The sequence below is a fragment of the Phyllobates terribilis genome, unplaced genomic scaffold (assembly GCF_046119375.1).
Source record: "Phyllobates terribilis strain yellow unplaced genomic scaffold, ASM4611937v1 Scaffold_11__3_contigs__length_659146591, whole genome shotgun sequence".
In the NCBI taxonomy this organism is placed as follows: domain Eukaryota; kingdom Metazoa; phylum Chordata; class Amphibia; order Anura; family Dendrobatidae; genus Phyllobates; species Phyllobates terribilis.
Window position 1 is genome coordinate 267,929,514 of NW_027362771.1, and position 20,641 is coordinate 267,950,154.

Genomic DNA, 20,641 nt, shown 5'->3' on the forward strand with positions numbered 1-20,641 from the left:
TGAATTTCCTGAAATAATTAAAAAAAAATTGACGTGGGGCTTCACACTATATTTGTGTCCAGCCAGGTACAGCAGGCAGGAACGGGCTGCCCCCAACCACCAGCTGCCTATTTGTACCTGGCCAGACACAACAATATAGGGAAGCCCTTTTTTTCTTAATTATTCCATGAATTTCATGAAATAATTAAAAAAAAAAAAACGTGGAGCTTCTCCCTATTTTTGTGTCCAGCCAGGTACAACTAGGCAGCTGGGAGATGGAATCTGCAGCGCAGGGAGGCCCAAGCTTTCTGCCCCCCCCCCCCCGCTGAAAATTGCAGTCCGCGGCCGCCCGGAAAATGGCGCGTTCATAGAAGCTGGATGCTGTACCTGGCTGGCATACAAAAATATGGCGAAGCCCACGTCAAAAGTTTTGGGAAAAATTTATTAAAAAATAAATAATAATTTAGGGACTGCATCTTTATTAAGACCTCAAATGTCATTTAGTGTTAAAATAAAGGATTTATTTAAAAAAAAAATGGTGTGGGATCCCCCATAATTTTAGTCTCTAGCGGAGGTTAAGAAGACGGCTGGGGCAGATGTTTGAAGCCTGGGAAGGGGGTAAAACCCACGGAGCTTCCCAGGCTACTAATATCAGCCCCCAGCTGAATACCTAGCCTTTACTAGCTATTAAAATGGGGGACCCCCCCAAAAAAAATGACGTGGGGTCCCCCCTATTTTAATAGCTAGCAAAGGCTAGGCAGACAGCTGGGGGCTGATATTAATAGCTCAGGAAGGGTTCCATGAATATTGGCCCCCTCCCAGGCTAGAAACACCAGCCGTCAGCCGCCCCAGAAATGGCGCATCCATAGGATGCGCCAATTCTGGCACTTAGCCTCGCTCTTCCACGCTGCCCTGGTGCGGTGGCAGGGGGTAATAGTGGTGGGGTTCATGTCAGCGCCAGCTGCCATGAAGCCCAGGTTAGTAATGATGGCCGTCTATATGACACCCCCATTACTAACCTACAAAGTGTTAAAAAGAAAAAACACACACTACACCCAGAAAAAAATAATTTATTTGAAATAAAACACCATTTTATTTAATTCTTAGTTTACTAAAAAAAAAATAGTTACCTGTCCACGTTCCTGCGCTGATCTCCCATGCACAGCTGTCACATCTGGAGATGGTGACAGCTGTGCATGGCTGCTGTAAGCTCACGCTGCCGGGAACACGTCCGCTCCCGGCAGCGGGAGCCACTGACTGAGGTCACCGGAGTGCATTCAGGCAGCGCAGCTCCGGAGACCTCCTTTACGGCAGTGCTGTACCGTGGGAATTTCTCACGATACAGCAGTGCCGTAAAGGAGCTAACCGGAGCAGCGCTGCCTGAACTCCGGTGAACCCTTATGGCCCCGTCATTCTAGCGGCGGCAGCGGTTCAGAGCGGTCACATTCTATGTGGCTGCTCTGAACTGGAGATCTTCGTGGGACACTCGTGGACTGCTACGGAGGGGTAAGGATAAGGTTGTGGTTTATTATTTTATATTTTATTACAGGAGATCGATGGCTTCGGGGAATTAGGTGTCTAGATGAGTATAGGTGTAGTTTTTTATTTTTTACTTTATTTTAGGTGGCGATCGGCGGGGACAGGTAATGTATGAACTAATTTCTTTTAGGTAACCACTGGCCACCAATGACATGTATTTAAAATTTATTGGGGACACAGTAGGGCAATTTAAATAGCAGGATCAGGCTGATGGGAACTACTGCTCCCATCGAGCTGATCCTGCTGGCACGAGTGGACGGGGGACAGACATAGGCCGATGGGAGTAGTAGTGTCTAGTGTTGAGCCACCCCCGTAGTGTTCGAGTTCGGTTCGGTTCGTCGAACACCCGTGTGTTCGCCGAACTGTTCGTCGAACTGTTCGTCGAACACCTTCGAACACCGTTAAAACCAATGGCAGGCAAACAAAAACACATAGAAACACATAGAAAACACCTTCAAAGGTGTCCAAAAGCTGACAAACTGCTCAGAAGACATAACTAACACATGGAAAAGTGACAAGTACATATAGTCATGCGAAAATAAAAGAGGTGGAGGAGTAAAAGGAGGGGGAGACACAGATATAGGCATGTCATGCCCTTCTAAAATCCAAAAAGTGAGAAGCCGACACGGCCAGTCCGCTCCTGCCCGTGCCACCTCCGTGTCGCCGGGTTTGTGCCAGAGCCGCGGTGAACCCTGACGGCCAGCCCCCCTCTCCCAATACTGGTGCCTGTCCGCTGGTGGGTCGAGCGAGCCCCCTTGTGGTGGAGGCAGCTCTAAGCTTTTTAATTTAAATTGTCTCTCTAATTTGAATGAATACACTTTAAATCCATTTACAAGGATCTATTGGAGGGCAAGTCTCATGCCAGCAGCCGCGGTAATTCCAGATCCAGTAGCGTCCACTAAAGCTGCTACAGTTAAAAAGCTTTTAAAAGGATCGAGCTCGGCTGTCCACCGCAAGGCATCCTACTGCCAGTCCCAGCCCCTATGCCTTGGGGTGCCTCCTGATGCTCTTCACTAAGTATCCCATGGTCCCGAAGCATTTCCTTTGAAAAAATTAAGTGTCTAAACTACAGGTGGTGCAGCTTGCTTAACAGCCGGGATAATCCGCTTACTAGCAGACACTGCTACTAGGCACAAAGTATTTCCTGGGCTAGATGCAGTTAAAAATTTGTAATTAGATACTCTCGTTGGATGCTGAGAAAGCATTCCATAGAGTCTCCTGGCACGCCATATATGATTCTCTTAAAAAGCTTGGGGTAGGGGTCTAGGGGACCCTTTTATAGCCAAAATCACGGCCCTGTATCGCAATACGTCACCTAGGCTGAAGATAAATGGAACTGTAGCACCCTGAGGGCTCGGTTGCTAAAGACGTATTGCACCTCACCCAGAGGTGTGATATCTCACTCTCAGGTAAGGATGGAGTGTGGATCAGGACCTGACACCTGCATGCATTACACCACATTGCCATGGGGCAGGGCGACCAATATGCCCCTGAGATGGGCACGACAGTCCCTGTCCCTGGCTGGAGTGGGGGGAGGGAACACTGAGGAAGGGGAACCCTGTAGTGCAGGAGCAGGGAGGAAGCAGTTCCTGGGTGCATTGAGAAGGGAGTATAAAAGGTGGGCACCATCTTAGTTCAGTGCAGAGAAGTCTGAGCAGAAGTGGCAGGGAGCAGGGGCTCTGCATGAGCTCTGCTCCGGAGGCGGGCCTAGTAACAGAGGCCCAGGCCTGGAAGAGGGAGAAGGAAGGAAGAGGAGCGGAGAAGGCTCCAGGAACGAGGAATGAAGGGATCCCAGGGGTGCGGACGGGCGAGTCGCCACCGCACGCCCGAATCCACCTGCGTGGAGGGGTCAGGCCAAAGGGGGAGACCGGTCCCCGAACTAGTGGAGGCAGGAAACGACCCTCAGCTAGAAACCGGAGGCTCTGACATTTTATGTGGCGCAGCCCCTCGCTACACCCGCTAGGAAGGCACCACATAGGGTCAGGGAAACTGGCGCCAAGTTTACCAAGAGGAGGCCCGAGGCAGCCGGACAGAAGTGTTGGTAAGAAAGGCCAGACAAAGGACACACAAAGGGGGTCCTGTGAAGTGCTCCAAAGTTATCTGGGAGTTGTCTGAGCCCCTCACCTGGTGAGCACAGTACGACGTGGGCAGCCGTTACCTGCAGACGTGGTCTGGATAATAAGAACTGTGAGTAAAGGCCCTGAACTGCATCACTGACTCCGTGTCGTTACTGCTGCTGCCCTGCACCATCACCCCCATCCTCCGCATACACTGCCCTGAGGCTATACTCCTCCCGTGGGGAGTTATGCTACGCTCTGCTGCACCCACAACACCAGCCTCAGTGGTCTGCCCTGTAGTGGCGGTTCACTCTGACCGCAATCCACGGGTGGCGTAGTCGGACATTTAAACATCAAAACCACATAAATAGTTCCGCCACTGGTTTGACCGCCCTGAGCCACGGAACTGGGTCGCCGCCACGAAGACTACAACCACCAGCATCCACCAAAAAGGGTCCGGCTCCGGGTGTCCCAAGGCCCAGGGGGTGCGTCAGAACATTTTCATCACCTTTCACAATCACCAATGGGACAAGGCAGTGATGTCCTCTGTCCCCTCTCTTATACATCCTAGTGACGGAGCACCTGCTCTCATCAATTCGCCATAACCCCAATATTAGGTGGATTGAGGTGGGAGGCACCGAGTACAAGTGCTCTCTATTTGCTGATGATGTCCTAGTATATATCACTCAATCACATATATCCATCCATGCTGTTATGGCTGAAATAGATCACTTTGTTACATGGTAAAATTTTAAAATCAATGCAGCGAAGTCTGAGGCCCTCGATGTCTCCCTCCCCAAATCCATATAGGATTCCATCCAGTCCAACTTTCCCTTTGCCTGGCCCTCACAGGGTATCAAATACTTAGGAATTCCTATTCATAGAGACCTCTCCCATCTATGTTATCTTAATTTTGGGCCCTTTATTGAACAACTCCATACAGACCACGGTTGGCAAGTTAGAACTGTAAGATTCACTACGTGAACCACTGGTGTTTTGTGGAAAAGCACATGTACACTGCGTTCCAAATTATTATACAAAAAGTGTTTAGGAGTGATAAGGGAAGAATTTGTTTGTTTGTCAGTTAAACTCATTGATGGTGATGTGTGTCAGGGCTCTTTATATCACTGTAAGCAATTGCAGACACCTGTGCTAATTAGTTTGGCAGGTGTGTCCAATGAAAGGCAAGACTACTTAAGAAGGCTCTCTCACATTATTAAGCAGCCTACATTTTCTGCCAAAATGGGAAAGAAAAAGGATGTGTCGGCTGCTGAGAAGCAACAAATTGTGGAGTGTTTAGGTCAAGGCATGACTACAATCAACATTGTGCGATGATCAGGATGAAGTGTCTTGGCAATCAAGAAGTATGTAGCTGATTCACAGTACACACGTGTGCGTGCTGATAAGGGCAAATTGAGGACTCTTTCCTACAGGCAATTACGTCAGGTTGAAAGAGCAGCGGCAAAAAAGCCTTGTCATAGCAGCAGACAAGTTTTTGAAGCTGCTTGTGCCTCCAACGTCCCCCGAACAACAAGATGCAGGGTCCTTCAGAGGTTTGCAGCTGTGCATGCGCCATCCTGTCGACCTCCTCTATCCACTTCACACAAGCAGAAACGGCTCCAGTGGGCCAAACATTACATGAAGACTGATTTCAAAACTGTTTTGTTCACGGATGAGTGCCGTGCAGCGCTCGATGGTCCAGATGGATGGAGTGGAGGATGGCTGGTTGATGGACACCCCACGCAAACACGGCTACAGCGCCAACAAGGAGGAGGTGGAGTAATGTTTTGGGCTGGAATCATGGGGAGAGAGATTGTCGGCCCCTTTAGGATCCCTGAAGGCGCTAAAGATGAACTCCATAATGTATGTGGATTTTCTCAAACAGCACTTCCTGCCATGGTTCAAGAAGAAGAACCGTGTATTTCACAGCAAGATCATTTTTCTGTATGATAATGCACCATCTCATGCTGCACATAAAACATCTGCATCTCTGGCTGATATGGGCATAAAAGGGGACAAACTTATGGTGTGACCCCCATGCTCCCCTGACCTCTACCCCATTCAGAACCTTTGGAGCATCATTAAAAGGAGTGTCTATGATGGCGGGAGGCAGTTCACATCTAAGCAACAGCTCTGGGAGGGTATTCTGTCCTCATGCAAAACAATTGAAGCAGAAACCATCCAAAACCTGACAAATTCAATGGACGAGAGAGTTCAGAAGCTCCTTTCGAACAAGGGGTCCTATGTGAAAATGTAACATCACCTAGAATAAAGTTTTGAGTTGAAAACTGTTTGATTTCAGTTTCTAACAACCTGCTAATACTTATAATTTCAAAAATTACCATTTTTTTGGTCTTTATTAAAATGAAAAGGTTGATCGAAAAGTTTGGGGGATCTAAGAGTGTGGCAACCCAGTAGTCATGATTACTTCGAATTCTGACAATATGAGGGTCATGCTGCAGGTAGTGCAGCAAGAAGGCACATATGTGCCTTGCGCATCTCGGAGCCCCAAAATTATTTTCCGGGCTAGATGCAGCTAAAAATTATTTTTAATTTTAAATCTGGTGAAGCTTTAGTATAGATGGCCTAATAGGATCAGTGCTGCACACTGCTACAAAGCCCAAATTATTTTCCAGTCAAGATACAGATAAACATGATTAGTAATTTGAAAGCTTAAAACGGTTGGTAGGGTGATTTTAACCAATCATCAAGCTTTTACTCTCCCCAGGATGACACAGGGGTAGAAAAGTCGTTTCGGATCCATGATTTGTTCATCTTTATGAACGTGAGTCTGTCTACATTATCAGTGGAGAGCCGCGTGCGCTTATCTGTCAGCACACCACCAGCAGCGCTGAACACACGTTCAGACAGAACGCTGGCTGCGGGGCATGACAAGATCTCCAAGGCGTAAGTGGCTAGCTCCGGCCATTTATCCAGATTGGAAGCCCAAAAAGAGCAAGGGTCCAGTGACACAGTCGTGGCTTCAATGTTTACTTGGAGATACTCCTGTACCATCGTCTCTAGGCGTTGACTATGTGTCAGACTTCTTGTCTCCTGTGGCCTTGCAAAGGATGGGCTAAAAAAGTGGTGAAATGATTCCGCAAAATTGATGTTACCAGCAGATACTGTGGTTCTGTCACGGTTTGAGTGCTGAACACTTGACGGTCCCACGGTTGGCAAGTTGGAACTGTGAGATTCACTACGTGCACCACTGGTATTTTGTGGAAAAGCACATGTAAGATTCTGCAACAGTCTCTGCTGATACTCCTGCATGCGTGCATCCCTTTCTATGGCAGGAATAATTTCTGCAAATTTACTTTTGTACCGGGGATCTAACAGTGTGGCAACCCAGTAGTCAGGATTATTTCTAATTCTCACAATTCGAGGGTCATGTTGCAGGTAGTGCAGCAAGAAGGCACTCATGTGTGTTGCGCATCCAGGAGCACCAAGTCCCTGTTGTGTTGGTGGTGAGGTAATAATCATGCTTCCTTCCTCTGTCCTCTCCCCCCAACCTCGCACAACAGAAATGTGATCAAGGTCTCCCTCATCTGATGAGTCTTCCATCAGTTCGTCCTCCACTTCTTCCTGGGCTCCTGCACCTTCCTCACTAGTTTGGCTGCTACCATGCGCCCTGGTAAAACCATCTCCCCCACCCTCACATGCCTGCCGCCTTGGTGCTGCCGACCGTCTGGACCTTGCAGATGTTAGCCCTTCCGCATACAACTCCTCCTCCTCTACTTCCTCCACCTCCTCTTGTGCCACCACCTGACTCCGAATTCTGTTTAACATGTGCTCCAGCATGTAAATCACCGGAATAGTCATGCTGATAATGGCATCGTCAGCACTAAACATCTTCGTCGCCATTTCAAAACTGTGCAGAAGGGTGCATAGGTCCCTGATCTGAGACCACTCCTCCAGCGTGATTTGCCCCACCTCTGAATCTCGTTGGCCCGGGCTATACGTCAGAACGTATTGCACCAGGGCTTGTCGGTGCTGCCACAGTCGCTGCAACATGTGCAGAGTTGAATTCCACCGGGTAGGCACATCGCATTTTAGCCGGTGAAGTGGCAGGCCCAACGACTTCTGTAGAGATGTAAGTCGCTGAGCTGCGGGATGCGAACGGCGGAAGTGAGCACACAGCGACCGTGCCCTCTGCAGAAGGCCATCTAGTCTGGGATAGTGGGCTAAAAATTGCTGGACAACCAGGTTCAACACGTGAGCCATACAAGGCACGTGTGTGACATTGCCCCGGCGAAGGGCCGCACCCAGGTTTGCAGCATTGTCGCACACGGCCTTCCCTGGTTTCAGGTCCAGTGGAGACAACCATTCATGAAATTGGTTCTCCAGAGCTGACCACAACTCCTCAGCTGTGTGACTCACATTTCCCAGACATTTCAATGTAAAAACCGCCTGATGACGTTGAGCCCTACTGCCAGCATAGTAAGGAGGTGTGCAGGATCCCTTCTGCGCAGTTAGAAAGCTTGTGGCATGACCAGACAGGCTTTGGGTGCAGGTGGAAGACCGAGAGGAGGTTGAGGAGGCAGAAGCAGTGGTGGAAAAATGACATAAAGAGGATTGACGCACAACTCGTGGGGACGGCAAGACTTGGACAGCAGCCCCTTGTCCTGCTGTCACCATAGTTACCCAGTGCCCAGTCAGCGACATGTAACGCCCCTGTCCATGCCTACTCGTCCAAGTGTCTGTGGTGAAATGCACCCTGTCACACACAGAGTTTCTCAAAGAAGCGGTGATGTTGTGTGCGACATGCTGGTGGAGCGCAGGCACACCTTTCTTTGAGAAGTAGTGCCGACTGGGCATCTGGTACTGGGGCACTGCGACGGACATAAGGTCTCGAAAATCCTCTGTGTCCACCAGGCGGAAAGGCAGCATTTCTGTAGCCAAGAGCTTGCAGATGGTGAAATTCAACCTCTTAGCTTTCTCATGGCTAGGAGGAAATGGTCTTTTACTTGTCCACATCTGAGGGACCGAGGGCTGGCTATTGTGCTTAGACGGGGTTGATAAGGGTGTCCCCGGCAAACTGCCGGTCTGTGAGGAAGATGCAGGCGGACATGTTAGGTTGCCTTGATCCAAAGGTGGTGCTATCGATGTCGGACAGCGCTCAAGATCAGCTGGTGTTACCACCTCCAAAGAAAATGATGACCTGCCAATCACGCTGGCTGTTGCGGGTAAAGAGGTGGCAGGTCTGCGCCCCAAAACAGGTGTAACTGCTGTCCCCCCAGTCACAGAGGATGAAGAGGCCGCGGATGCACAAGATATGGCAGACGGTGGTTGGCCCGGCCGGCTAGACTGCATTGTAGCACACTGAGCTTCCCACTGCAACTTATGCTTCATGTCCATGTGCCGGTTCATGCATGAAGTACTCAAACTATGTATTTTTTGGCCTCTACTTAGCTTTTGCTGACAAATGTTACAGATAACACGAGTTGGGTCATCTTTATCGATCTGAAAAAATGCCCAGGCTATGCAAGGCTTAGCACCCATGCGACCTGAAGAGCCACCACGACTTGTGGTGAGAGGCAGAGTTGTGTTTGAGGATGCAGTTGTTGACGTGCTTCCAGTACTACGTCTCTGTCCAGGAAGGCGCAACCTGACCTCGTCGTCACTAGCATCTTCCTCCACCTCCTCTGCTGACCTCATCTCTTGGCTGACTGTGGGTTGACAGTAAGTGGGATCTCCGACCTCATCATCATCACCCTGTGCGTTATCACACCCGTCGTCCTCAGAGCCAACCTGTTCCTGCCCTGACAAAAAACTAAAGTTGTCGCTCCAATCAGGTATTTGAGTCTTATCATCGTCTTCCTCATTGTCTCCACCAACAGGAGTTACAGTTTGGGAATGAGGGTCTACATTATGGTCAGAACCTTCTGCGTCTGGTCCTGGATCCGACTCATAAAGATTCTGGGCATCAGTGGAGATCATTTCCTCGTCTGGATTCACAGAAGCGCTGGAGTCGACCTCTGATTCCCAGGCTATAGTATGAGTAAACAGCTCTGCAGACTCAACCATCTGTTCTACCTCATACTCAGACGGGCAGCTGGAGATTTGGGAGCTGTGAGGAAGCAAGTGCGATTTGGGTGACACCTTTGAGGACTGGAGTATTTGTGATGTTGAAGTTGATGTGGAGGAAAGCCCACTTAAAGGAGCACTTGATATCCGTTGAAGCACCTGCTGTTTTTGTGCCTCATCTGGAATTTGTAGCGATTGGCGTGGCCGTAAGAAAGGGATCTTATCACATTGTCCGCTAAAAGAAGTAGACATTTTAGTTTGGCTGGAAGATGGTCTTTCTTCTGCACCTACCCCACAGACACAACCTTTTTTCCCCTTCCCAACACGCCTATTCCCCTTTCCACCAGCAGCAGGCCTTTTTCCACTCATTTTGGTGGTTAACTAATTCACAACTCTGGAGTTGTTTGCACAAAAAAACAATGGATGGTAACCGAGCAGAGCTGAGTGGCCAAACTGTGGTATTAGGCCAAAACTATTGGCTGGGTTAGATGCAGAAAAAAATTATTTTTAATTTGCAACCTGATGGAGGTCAGTATAGATGGACTAATAGACCAAGTCCCACACACCGCTAGAAGCCCAAATATTTTTTCAGAGCTAGATGCAGAAAAAAATTATTTTTAATTTGCAACCTGATGGAGGTCAGTATAGATGGACTAATAGACCAAGTCCCACACACCGCTAGAAGCCCAAATATTTTTTCAGAGCTAGATGCAGAAAAAAATTATATTCAATTTGCAACCTGCTGGAGGTCAGTATAGAAGGACTAATAGAACAAGTCCCACACACTGCTAGAAGCCCAAATATTTTTTCAGAGCTAAATGAAGAAAAAAATTATTTTTAATTTGCAACCTGATGGAGGTCAGTATAGATGGACTAATAGACCAAGTCCCACACACCGCTAGAAGCCCAAATATTTTTTCAGAGCTAGATGCAGAAATTTTTTTTATTCAATTTGCAACCTGATGGAGGTCAGTATAGATGGACTAATAGACCAAGTCCCACACACTGCTAGAAGCCCAAATATTTTTTCAGAGCTAGATGCAGAAAAAAATTATTTTTAATTTGCAACCTGATGGAGGTCAGTATAGATGGACTAATAGACCAAGTCCCACACACTGCTAGAAGCCCAAATATTTTTTCAGAGCTAGATGCAGAAAAAAATTATTTTTAATTTGCAACCTGATGGAGGTCAGTATAGATGGACTAATAGAACAAGTCCCACACGCTGCTAGAAGCCCAAATATTTTTTCAGAGATAAATGAAGAAAAAAATTATTTTTAATTTGCAACCTGATGGAGGTCAGTATAGATGGACTAATAGACCAAGTCCCACACACTGCTAGAAGCCCAAATATTTTTTCAGAGCTAGATGCAGAAAAAAATTATTTTTAATTTGCAACCTGATGGAGGTCAGTATAGATGGACTAATAGACCAAGTCCCACACACCGCTAGAAGCCCAAATATTTTTTCAGAGCTAGATGCAGAAAAAAATTATTTTTAATTTGCAACCTGATGTAGGTCAGTATAGATGGACTAATAGACCAAGTCCCACACACTGCTAGAAGCCCAAATATTTTTTCAGAGCTAGATGCAGAAAAAAATTATTTTTAATTTGCAACCTGATGGAGGTCAGTATAGATGGACTAATAGACCAAGTCCCACACACCGCTAGAAGCCCAAATATTTTTTCAGAGCTAGATGCAGAAAAAAAATATTTTTAATTTGCAACCTGATGGAGGTCACTATAGATGGACTAATAGACCAAGTCCCACACACCGCTAGAAGCCCAAATATTTTTTCAGAGCTAGATGCAGAAAAAAATTATATTCAGTTTGCAACCTGATGGAGGTCAGTATAGATGGACTAATAGAATGATGCTATGCCCAAAAGATTTTACTTCACTAGGTGCAGTAAAAAAATTGGTATTCTATACACAGGTGTTATATCTTGCAACACAGATAGGCTACTCCACTGACTAACACACTCTGCAATAGGCCAAAAAGGATTAGCTTTGCTAGATTCAGCCAAATGCTGTGAAAAAAACTTGCACAGCACTGGCACAGACCTGCCTGGCAAAAACTGATAGGAACTCATGTAACCTAGTCCTGAAAAGGACTCCAATTACAATTAGTCTTTACTCCCACAACCTATCTATTTAAGAGCACAGACCTCCCTGATAAAAGTCGTAAGAAATGCTGTAACCTAGTCCTTAAAAGGACTGCAATCACAACTATTCCCTACTCCCAAGCTATCTGTAGATTTCAGAGAAAATTGGCTTGAAATTAACAAGGTATAGCACACACAGCAACAGCGGTGCCGTCTAACACGCAGCTGCAGCAGTGAGAAAATGGTGGCGACGGGGAAAATGGCTTGGTCTTATAGGGCAAGGACATGTGACATACACTGCCAATCACACATGCCCTTGCTTGTGTGAAAAAAAGCACTTCGCTCCGTGTGTGCGCTGCTGATAGGCTGACAGATTGCACCTCCCCACTGCAAATGCGGGAAAGAGAAAAAAAAATGGAGATCTTCATTGTTCCTGCAGAGATCCATCCCCTGCCCCTCCCCCCGCCCCGCTGTACACTCAAACTGCGTATTAACATTAATTTTCATCATTACTGAGAAAAAATCCAGTTATGATTTTGGTGCACGAACAGTTATCGAACATAACCTCGAACAGCCGAATTTTTCTCAAATTGTTCGTGTTCGCCGACCGGCTCGAACACCGCCCAAAACAGCTCGAATTTGAGATTGGCGAACAGTTCGAGTAGAACAACGCTCATCTCTAGTAGTGTCACATCGGCCTATGTCTGCCTGCACGCACAGACACCACGCACAGACACCCCGCACACACACACCCCGCACACACACACCCCGCACACACACACCCCGCACACACACACCCCGCACACACACACACCCCGCACACACACCCCGCACACACTAATCATGACGGGTCTGGGAGGAGTGGCTGACCTGTGCGGCCGTGGGAAAGTTGATGTGAGTTCATGCAGTCAAGCTTGAACTCACATGAACCCTCTGAGGGCACCGCGGCTACTTCAAATGAACAGCTGATCAGCATCAGCTGATACCTCAGCTGTTCATTTGAAATAACCGGCGGGAAAGCACAGCACAGAACGGGAAAGCCGGCGGTGAAGTCTTTTCACTGCCGGCTTCCCCGCCCGGGTCCTTCGCTCCTTGGTGCTGCGCTCCCCGCCCGGTCCTAATTTACGATTGGGATTGGAGGTGGCGAGGGGAGCGGAGGATCGGGGTGGGAGGCTGCGGGGAAGCAGTATGGGGCTGCGTGATTGTTTAAAAGCCGGCGGCTTTTTACCGCGCGCCGGCTTTTAAACAATCAGGAGAATTCTCCCACGCTGGGATGGCATTCTGATGACAAGCTGGATGGCAGCTGAGCGCTGCCATCCAGCTTGTCATCCTTCACAGACACTGCAGAGCGCAGGCATTATGGGAACTTCCGATTCCGGTATTCGATATTATAAAAGTATCGGAATTAAGTATCGGAATTCCGATACAGTGAATATCGGCCGATACCCGATATTTCAGTATCGGAATGCTCAACACTACTCAGGATGGAGAATGATGGCTTACCTGTGTCTCAAACTGACCATCCATCCATTCTTGTCCTGGGCTGGACTTCCGTTAACAACTCTCAGCGTCTTTGTTGATGCACAAGAACCTGGATCTAAAACCAGAATTGAATAACACAGTTTATTTTTTGATTCATTTAATTGTTGCATGAAATTTTAGGCGCTGTTAAATTTCATTATTTTTATTACTATTAATATTTTAAATGAAAATATTAATATGAAACAATATTCCCTTTTACATGTACTGTACTATTAGTATTTACAGTACATCTCATTCTACTTTTGTTACTCAAAAATAAAAACATTTATTGTCCCAAAAAAAGTAGTTTGACCATTACATAGCAAAATTGTTACCTTGTCATATTTTCATGTTTATGATTTTTTTTTAACTATAGTTTAAAGGTTACCAGTAGTTGACCTATACTTACTGTCTATATTTGCCAAGGTACTGGTTGTGTCTCCTTCACCTGGAAAAGAAATGAACATAGTTAATGTTGTTACCAGGACCCTATTTTACCAAAGAGACAGAGGTCCCGACAAATTACAGAGAGCAGCCATGGGTGCTTGGCTCTCACAATGCGTAAGCTGCGCTGCTGAGAGTTTTATGGAAAGATAAATAGCATGGTTGACACTACCTATTGAGTATAATGCAGACTATTATTGGATGTATACGGCAGTCAGGAAACAGCAGCCAGTAACAATAACAGGTGAAAAATTATTCTTTCACTTTCCTCAAGAACCATGCTGGCATTTTCTACCAAAAATAATAAAGATTCTTTAGTCCACTTGGACATCCTGTAGTCACTGGTGTAGGGTCTCTGACAGTAATTCTTTCAAAATACATAGACTGCATTTTAAGACCACTTTTTTTCTTATATTCCATACTTCATAACCCCTTCACGACTTTTGACATATTTATGTCAATGGTCATGTCCTTGCCTTTGATGTGGGTTTGCACACTGAGCCCGCATCTTTCCTTGCACATGATGGCCGATCTAATCAGCCATCAATTGCCTTTAATAGTTACCGGTGGAGCAGTGCACGTTATTAATCCCAACCATCGGCACCCCTGTCATGTGATCACAGAGTGGTGGTGGGTTGTCATGACAGCCAGGGGTCTGCTGATGACCTGTCATTGTGAATCTCCTGTAAACACAAGGATGTGGCTGGCGTTCATAGGAGATGGTCATTTCTGCTATACATAGCAGTGCTTCGCCACTGCTATGTATAGAACAAGCAATACAGTCATCTCCTTGGTGTTCTTCGGGCTATGAATTGCCCTTCTCTCCTGCACACTAATATTACAAGTTTTTTTTCTCTGTTTATCCAATATTGCGGTTTCACCGAATGTCTAAAAGAGTCAATATATTGGTCCAAAGTGGTGTTGCAGCCAGAAGGAGGTGTCCAGTCAGATTTTGTCCTATCCTCTAGTCAGGCTATGCTACAGACAACCTCCAAATTATTGAAATATTGTGATCAGAAGCTCAATGCTCCCTGATACAGCAAGAGAAACTTAGCAATGATGAGAATAAATAGAACAGCAGCACTCACCATGTGCGGAGGCTAAAAGTCCTATATTTCAAGCATACTTGGAGATCTGGATATAGCGGTACTTCATAAAAGCAGGGGAGACATGCGGGGAGAGGTGAGCGGACTGATGTCCAAGTATGCTTGAAATAAAGGACTTTTAGCCTATGGACATGGTGAGTGCTGCTGTTCTATTTATTCTCATCATTGCTTGCACAGATTGTTAGCACTGCACCACCAGTATTGTCCTATACAGTTGCTGAGGTGGAATCTTGAATATATACACACTGGTGCCTACAGAGACTTCCTAAATCTCCTGGTTAGCAAGATTGATATAAATACTTTGATGCCCAAAAATGACAAAAGTATTCTCGGAATGATACCTTTATTGGCGAACCAGAAAAAAAAATATATATGCAAGCTGTCCCTGCACAGAGGCTCCTTCTTCAGGCGATATTACAAACTGGTTAGCAAGAGAAACTTATCCTAGCAACGTGAAGAGTTGCAAAACCTGCACTCATGTAATGACCACAGACCGGATACAGATATCCAATGCACAGCAGGACTACAAGATTCCTGAGATATTCACAGGTTTCTCTTCCAATGTGGTATACTTATTTTTGTGCACTATTTCTCCTAGTGGGGGTCTCTATGTTGGAAAAACAGGACATAAACTAAGAGCAAGGAAGACATCTCATCACCACATGATTACAGACAAAAAAAACCCCATCAACCTGAGGCCAAACATTTCTGTGGTCCAGGATACAACATTAACAATATAAAAGTTGTTATATTAAAAGGCAACTTGAAATCACAAAACCACAGAAAACAAAAATGCATGGCAGTCTTTATACTCTCCACACAGGATTAAATCTGTCACAAGGATTTATGACTTACTACAAAATCTGACCATCCTCTCCAGAGACACTGAGGGCATCAGGTCTCTGATCTTACATGGATATTGGAACTATAAAACTTTCACACCACTAATCTAAGCTAATGAAGGATTCACTCTCTGAGCTCAGTTTGTTTGTTTTTTTTAAATGTCCATTCATTATGTCATGTCTCTGCTCTTTTTGTGTATACATTTGTGTTTCTTCAGAAACTTTTGATCTAAGTGGTAATGTTTCTACTTGTGGAGAGTCACTGAGTGAGGTATTTGAAAAAAAGAAAAAAGGGTATTACCCAAAGAAGACGCGGGAATAAAATAAAAGAAAAAAATTGCTAGTGTTGATCTGGGACAGAGTCTCTTAGATTTATGAATATGCAATTTACTTCTAAGATTTATGATACTAGTCTGGAGTTTTTAGATGTTCTGGTTTATATTGAATCAGGGTCTGTTCATACTACTGGCCAATACAAGCCCAATTCTACTAACTCTTTATTACATTATAAGGGCATCCACAGCATGTTAGGAGGTCAGTTTCATATGACCAAGATTTCTAATATAAGCAGAAAAATTAAATGTGCAAATTATCTTTTCAGAGAGGAAAAGGACTTCAACTTTAGTGCCACTTACTGGAAGTAGCAATCCTGAAAGTCAGTATTAACCCTTTAATGAGACTTGACACGTCTTAGGGTAAAAGCCAAATCAGACACTCCATTTGTGCTCGGGGTGTTTGCCCTCCCCAGTGCAAAGCATGAGGTCTGATTTGGCTGGATGAGAGGAGTCTGACAAGGGTTTAAGGGGTAATGTCTCTCCTTGTGAAGAGTGCCAAGCCGGTGTAAGGAGACTTATAGGCTATGCAAATGTGGCACCCCTGCGGGTCCAGTTGCCACAGAGGTGTGTGTATATAGTTACCCGGTTAAGTAAAAAAGGCACTGTGGTTAAGGACAATGATTAACCCGAAAACTTTAATTGTAAAAAATTTGCATTTCCTAATGTGTTTCCTGTTGGTTTTAAAAGACCACTGAACAAAAACCCGTTTGGCATGGCGGAAGCCTTGGTCCAACGAGTGGATCAGCTATGGCCTGCAGCCACGCCCAGGGCCTACATTGGGAGTTTGTTGCGGACGGGTCCCCCCACTCTGTACTTACACCAGTGAGATGGACACCCTGATAAGAATCTCACTACAGTTTGCTGAACTTACTTGAAAAGTGATAAAAATGTTTTACGTGTGAAAAAAAAAAAATGTTCTTTAAAGTAGTTTGATCTTGTTTAATATAATGATAGTCATATGAAATGTTTAAGAAAAAGTGCCTCCCATAAAGGGAAGAAAAGTTATTTATTTGCTGTTCTTCTATGTGATGCATCCTAAAATTTTGCATGTCTTAAAATACCTGTGTTTCTACTCTGTTCCAGCCCGTGGACGTGCTGTGTTTAACTGGGGGGAATGTGGTGCCCCTGTGGGTCCATCTCATCCAGAGGTGTGGTACCGCACTCTCAGGTAAGGAGGGAGCCCTACTCGTGACCCACACACCAACATCCAACACTACACCACTCCAGACCAGCAGGCGGGACAAGATGCACTTGGTCACTGCTGAGCCCTGTCCCTGGCTGGAAGGGGGGAAACCAAAAGAGAGGGAACCATGTAGTGGGTGTGGGTGGAGGAAGAAGTTTAGTGGAGCACAGACAGGAAGGGTATATAAGGAAGGTGGAAACATCTAGAAGGGTCCATTTTCCTGGCTCCAGCCCTTGGAGCAGGGGTTCAGAGTCCAGTTCTGCCCAGGAGAGCAGTGCAGAAGGGCCCAGTGAGGAGAGTGAGGAGAGAAGACAGGAGCAGGGAGGAGGGCTCCAGAGACAGAAGGGATCCCAGGGGCACGGCGAGTGCGCAGGCCAACCGTGTACCCAAAATCAGGCTGACGTGGAGGGATCAGGCCGCAGTAGGGGACCGGCCCCAGCCTAGTGGAGTACTTTAAGGCTCAGCTAGCAAACCAGAGGTTGCAGTATTCCATGTGCTGTAACCACACTCCACGCTCAATCGTCGAAAACGTGGCCATACAGGACCAAGGGGACCGTGTGGACGTCGCCCAACAAGACCCGCGGCCACTGGCTTGGGACACTGGGTGTGAGGCGCAGGGCAGGAGGGCGAGAGCCAGCACAGAGAGATGATGTGGAGAGGTACAAAGAAAGGGGTCCTGTTCAAGTGCTTCCAAGATACCTGAGAGTTGGCTGGATCACTTCCCTGGAGGACACAAGATGACGTGGGTGGTTATAACCTGGCCATTGTAACTTGGAGCAGCTTAACAACTGTAAGTAAAGCCTGAAGATTGCACCCCACTGTGTCCTTGACTAATTACTGCGTCACCAGACCTGCACTACACTGTCCCTGCCGGCAACATCTACCTTTAAAAATCACCATTTACTGCCCTGGAGCTTAGCTCTGCCCGTCGGGAGCTGCACTATCTCTGCTGCATCACCATCAGCCCCAGTGGACCTGCACCGCAGCGGCGGCCCCATATAGCCGCATACCACGGGTGGCGTCACAAACTTTATCCCCAAACACTTTATTCCTCAATTGACTGTTCTTTATTTGACCACCCTGGGCCACGGACCGGGTCACTGCCACCGTGACTACCCCAATACAGGACCGGCCCGGCTCGCCTACCGAGTACCCCACGGCACCAGGGGGCGTGTCACAATGCTACTCTGGGAAATTAAAAACACAAATTGTTTCTTCAGAGCAGAGGAGGTCACCTTTTTGACGTAGTACTCCTAAAGGTCAATATCAACCTATTAACAAGTCTTGTTACATGACACCACAAAACACTTTACTGCAAATAAAGTATCTGCTTTGGCTTTTATCATAAATCATGTAGCAAGGCTTCTTAAAGGGTAGATATTAACATTTAGGAATGCTATTTCCAATAGACGGCACTGAATTACAAGTCCTATTTACAGTATCTCTGAAGAGAAAATTTGCATATTTAATTTTCCAGAGGAACACTGCATGGCCTATAAGCCTCCTTACACTGGCTTGGCACTCTCCACAAGGAGAGGGATTACTCCATAAGAAGAAGAATTGAATTAAGATTACTACAGAGAGAGAGAGTACTTTAATGTCAAAAGCAAATGGATTTAAAAAAAGGCTGATCTTGTATGTGGCAGTCTGCTCACGTAGTCTGCCAGTGTGTATCACCAAGTGTGGACCAGACAAGTGTGACATTGAATTAGACCTGAATTGAACCTGAAGGAAACTGGATACCCAGTCAAAATAAACAATGTTTCCTGTTTGTTTTCACTCTCCCCTATAGTCCTCCACATTCTACTGCCCCCCCTAATCCCTATGACGCGCCCCTGGGCCTGTGTCGCGCTGCGGTGCGCACGCGGGAGCTTACCCGGAGCCGGATCCGTGGAGGGTTGTAATCTCGTGGCGGTGACCCGGTCCGTGCCCAGGGAGTCAAACTAGACGGCAGTCTATTAGTAGTAAATAGTTGATGACTACGCCACCCGTTGAGTGCAGCCAGGAAGCTGCTGCTGCAGGGCAGACCGCTGAGGCCGGTGGTAGGATTGTGCAGCGTGATAGTATAACCCCCAACGGGAGGGGTATGGCCTCAGGGCAGCCGACGTGGATGATGGGGGTAGCAGGAACCACTCAGAGACGGTACGGTGTAGTTCAGGGTCTTTACTGGTAACAACGACAGACCCTCCCGGAGTACTTGCTAGCAAACGGGGCCTGGTCAGTCTTTGAGCAGATGGGATCTCCCCTGGCCAGGCGTAGTTGTAGGCCTCCCAAACTGACTGTACTCTTCTGGCTACCTTGCTAGAAGCTGATGTAAGTAGCCCACGTCCCTGAGTGTACCGTGTGGTGCTCACCCGTATGGCCGGTGACTCGGGGCCTTCTAATGGCTTCCACTCCACGGTGGCGGTGCTGGTCCCACGCGTGTGACCGTGCCTTCAGGCTTCTGGGCCAGAGGACCTGAAATCCCCTGCCCGACGGATTCTGCTGCTGGGTAGGAGTTAGTCCCCACAGCCTCGGACTCCGGGTCCGGTAAAGAATCTTCTTAGTCAGGGCGAGCTCTGTAGCTGCCAGCCCCTGACTCCTTGTAACTCTGCTGTTTCCTATGCTGCTTCTCTTCTCCACTCTCCTTGTCTGACTCACCCTGCCTCAGCCCCGGGTTTTTACAGGGGAAGTTCTTCCCCTCCCAAGACTGGGCAGGAGGTGTGGCATGCACAGGATCCCTGACCAAAGGACCTCCCACCTGCTCTCAGACATAATATCTCTATCACTGTGGCAACCAGACCCCTGGGGTGTCACACCTACACCTAGTAATGAACTCTTCATCTCTCCCTCCATCCTCCTCAGAACTATTCCTCAACATACAATCCTGTGTCTCCAAAACAGACAGCCACCTCATGCCATCTCCTGCTCCCACCTGCTAACACTTTCCATGCTCCTTCTGACTGCCGGCTATATCTCTCCAAATCCTGGTCCTCCTCACCACATGCCCAAAGGCAATTCAAACCTCTCATCCTCAATCTATCACAAACATTCGCAACCTTTCGATCCTTAGACCCATCTGCCCAGCCCCCACTTTTCCAGTCACACTAAGAGGAGCTCTATGGAACACTCGCTCCGTCTGCAACTCTCCTATATCCATGATCTTTTTATTACTAACAAACTTTCCTTCCTTGCCTAGCTGAATGGTCATCCACCCCCACTCACAAAGATGGCCACACACTGGACCTCATCTTCACCTGTCTCTGTTCCCTATATAACCTCTCTAACTCTGCTCTCCCTCTGTCTGACCACAACCTACTTACATTCTCTTCCCTCTCCTTTCCAGGTGCTCAATCCCCACTCCACAGACTTGCACACCCTCGTCGAAATCTCAAACCCCTTGACCTACACAATGACTCTCTGAATCCCTTCTCCCTCTTACAGGCATAAGTTCATTACATGATGCAGATGCTTCTGCCTCTTTATATAACACGACAATAGCTGCAGCTCTTAATACAGAGAG

The 20,641-nt window shown here is 47.0% G+C and overlaps 1 protein-coding gene across 3 annotated transcripts in view; it reads right to left on the reverse strand.

Annotated features, from left to right (window-relative positions):
* The window catches only part of HGF (hepatocyte growth factor), a 258,626-nt gene that overhangs the window by 25,323 nt on the left and 212,662 nt on the right, over positions 1 to 20,641 (reverse strand). For all 3 annotated transcript variants that reach the window (XM_073652311.1, XM_073652310.1, XM_073652313.1), the window contains exons 12-13: positions 13,639 to 13,677; positions 13,212 to 13,305 (exon numbers count right to left, since the gene is read on the reverse strand). In XM_073652311.1, coding sequence (XP_073508412.1) covers positions 13,212 to 13,305; positions 13,639 to 13,677 — 133 coding nt within the window. The remainder of the gene's footprint in view (positions 1 to 13,211; positions 13,306 to 13,638; positions 13,678 to 20,641) is intronic.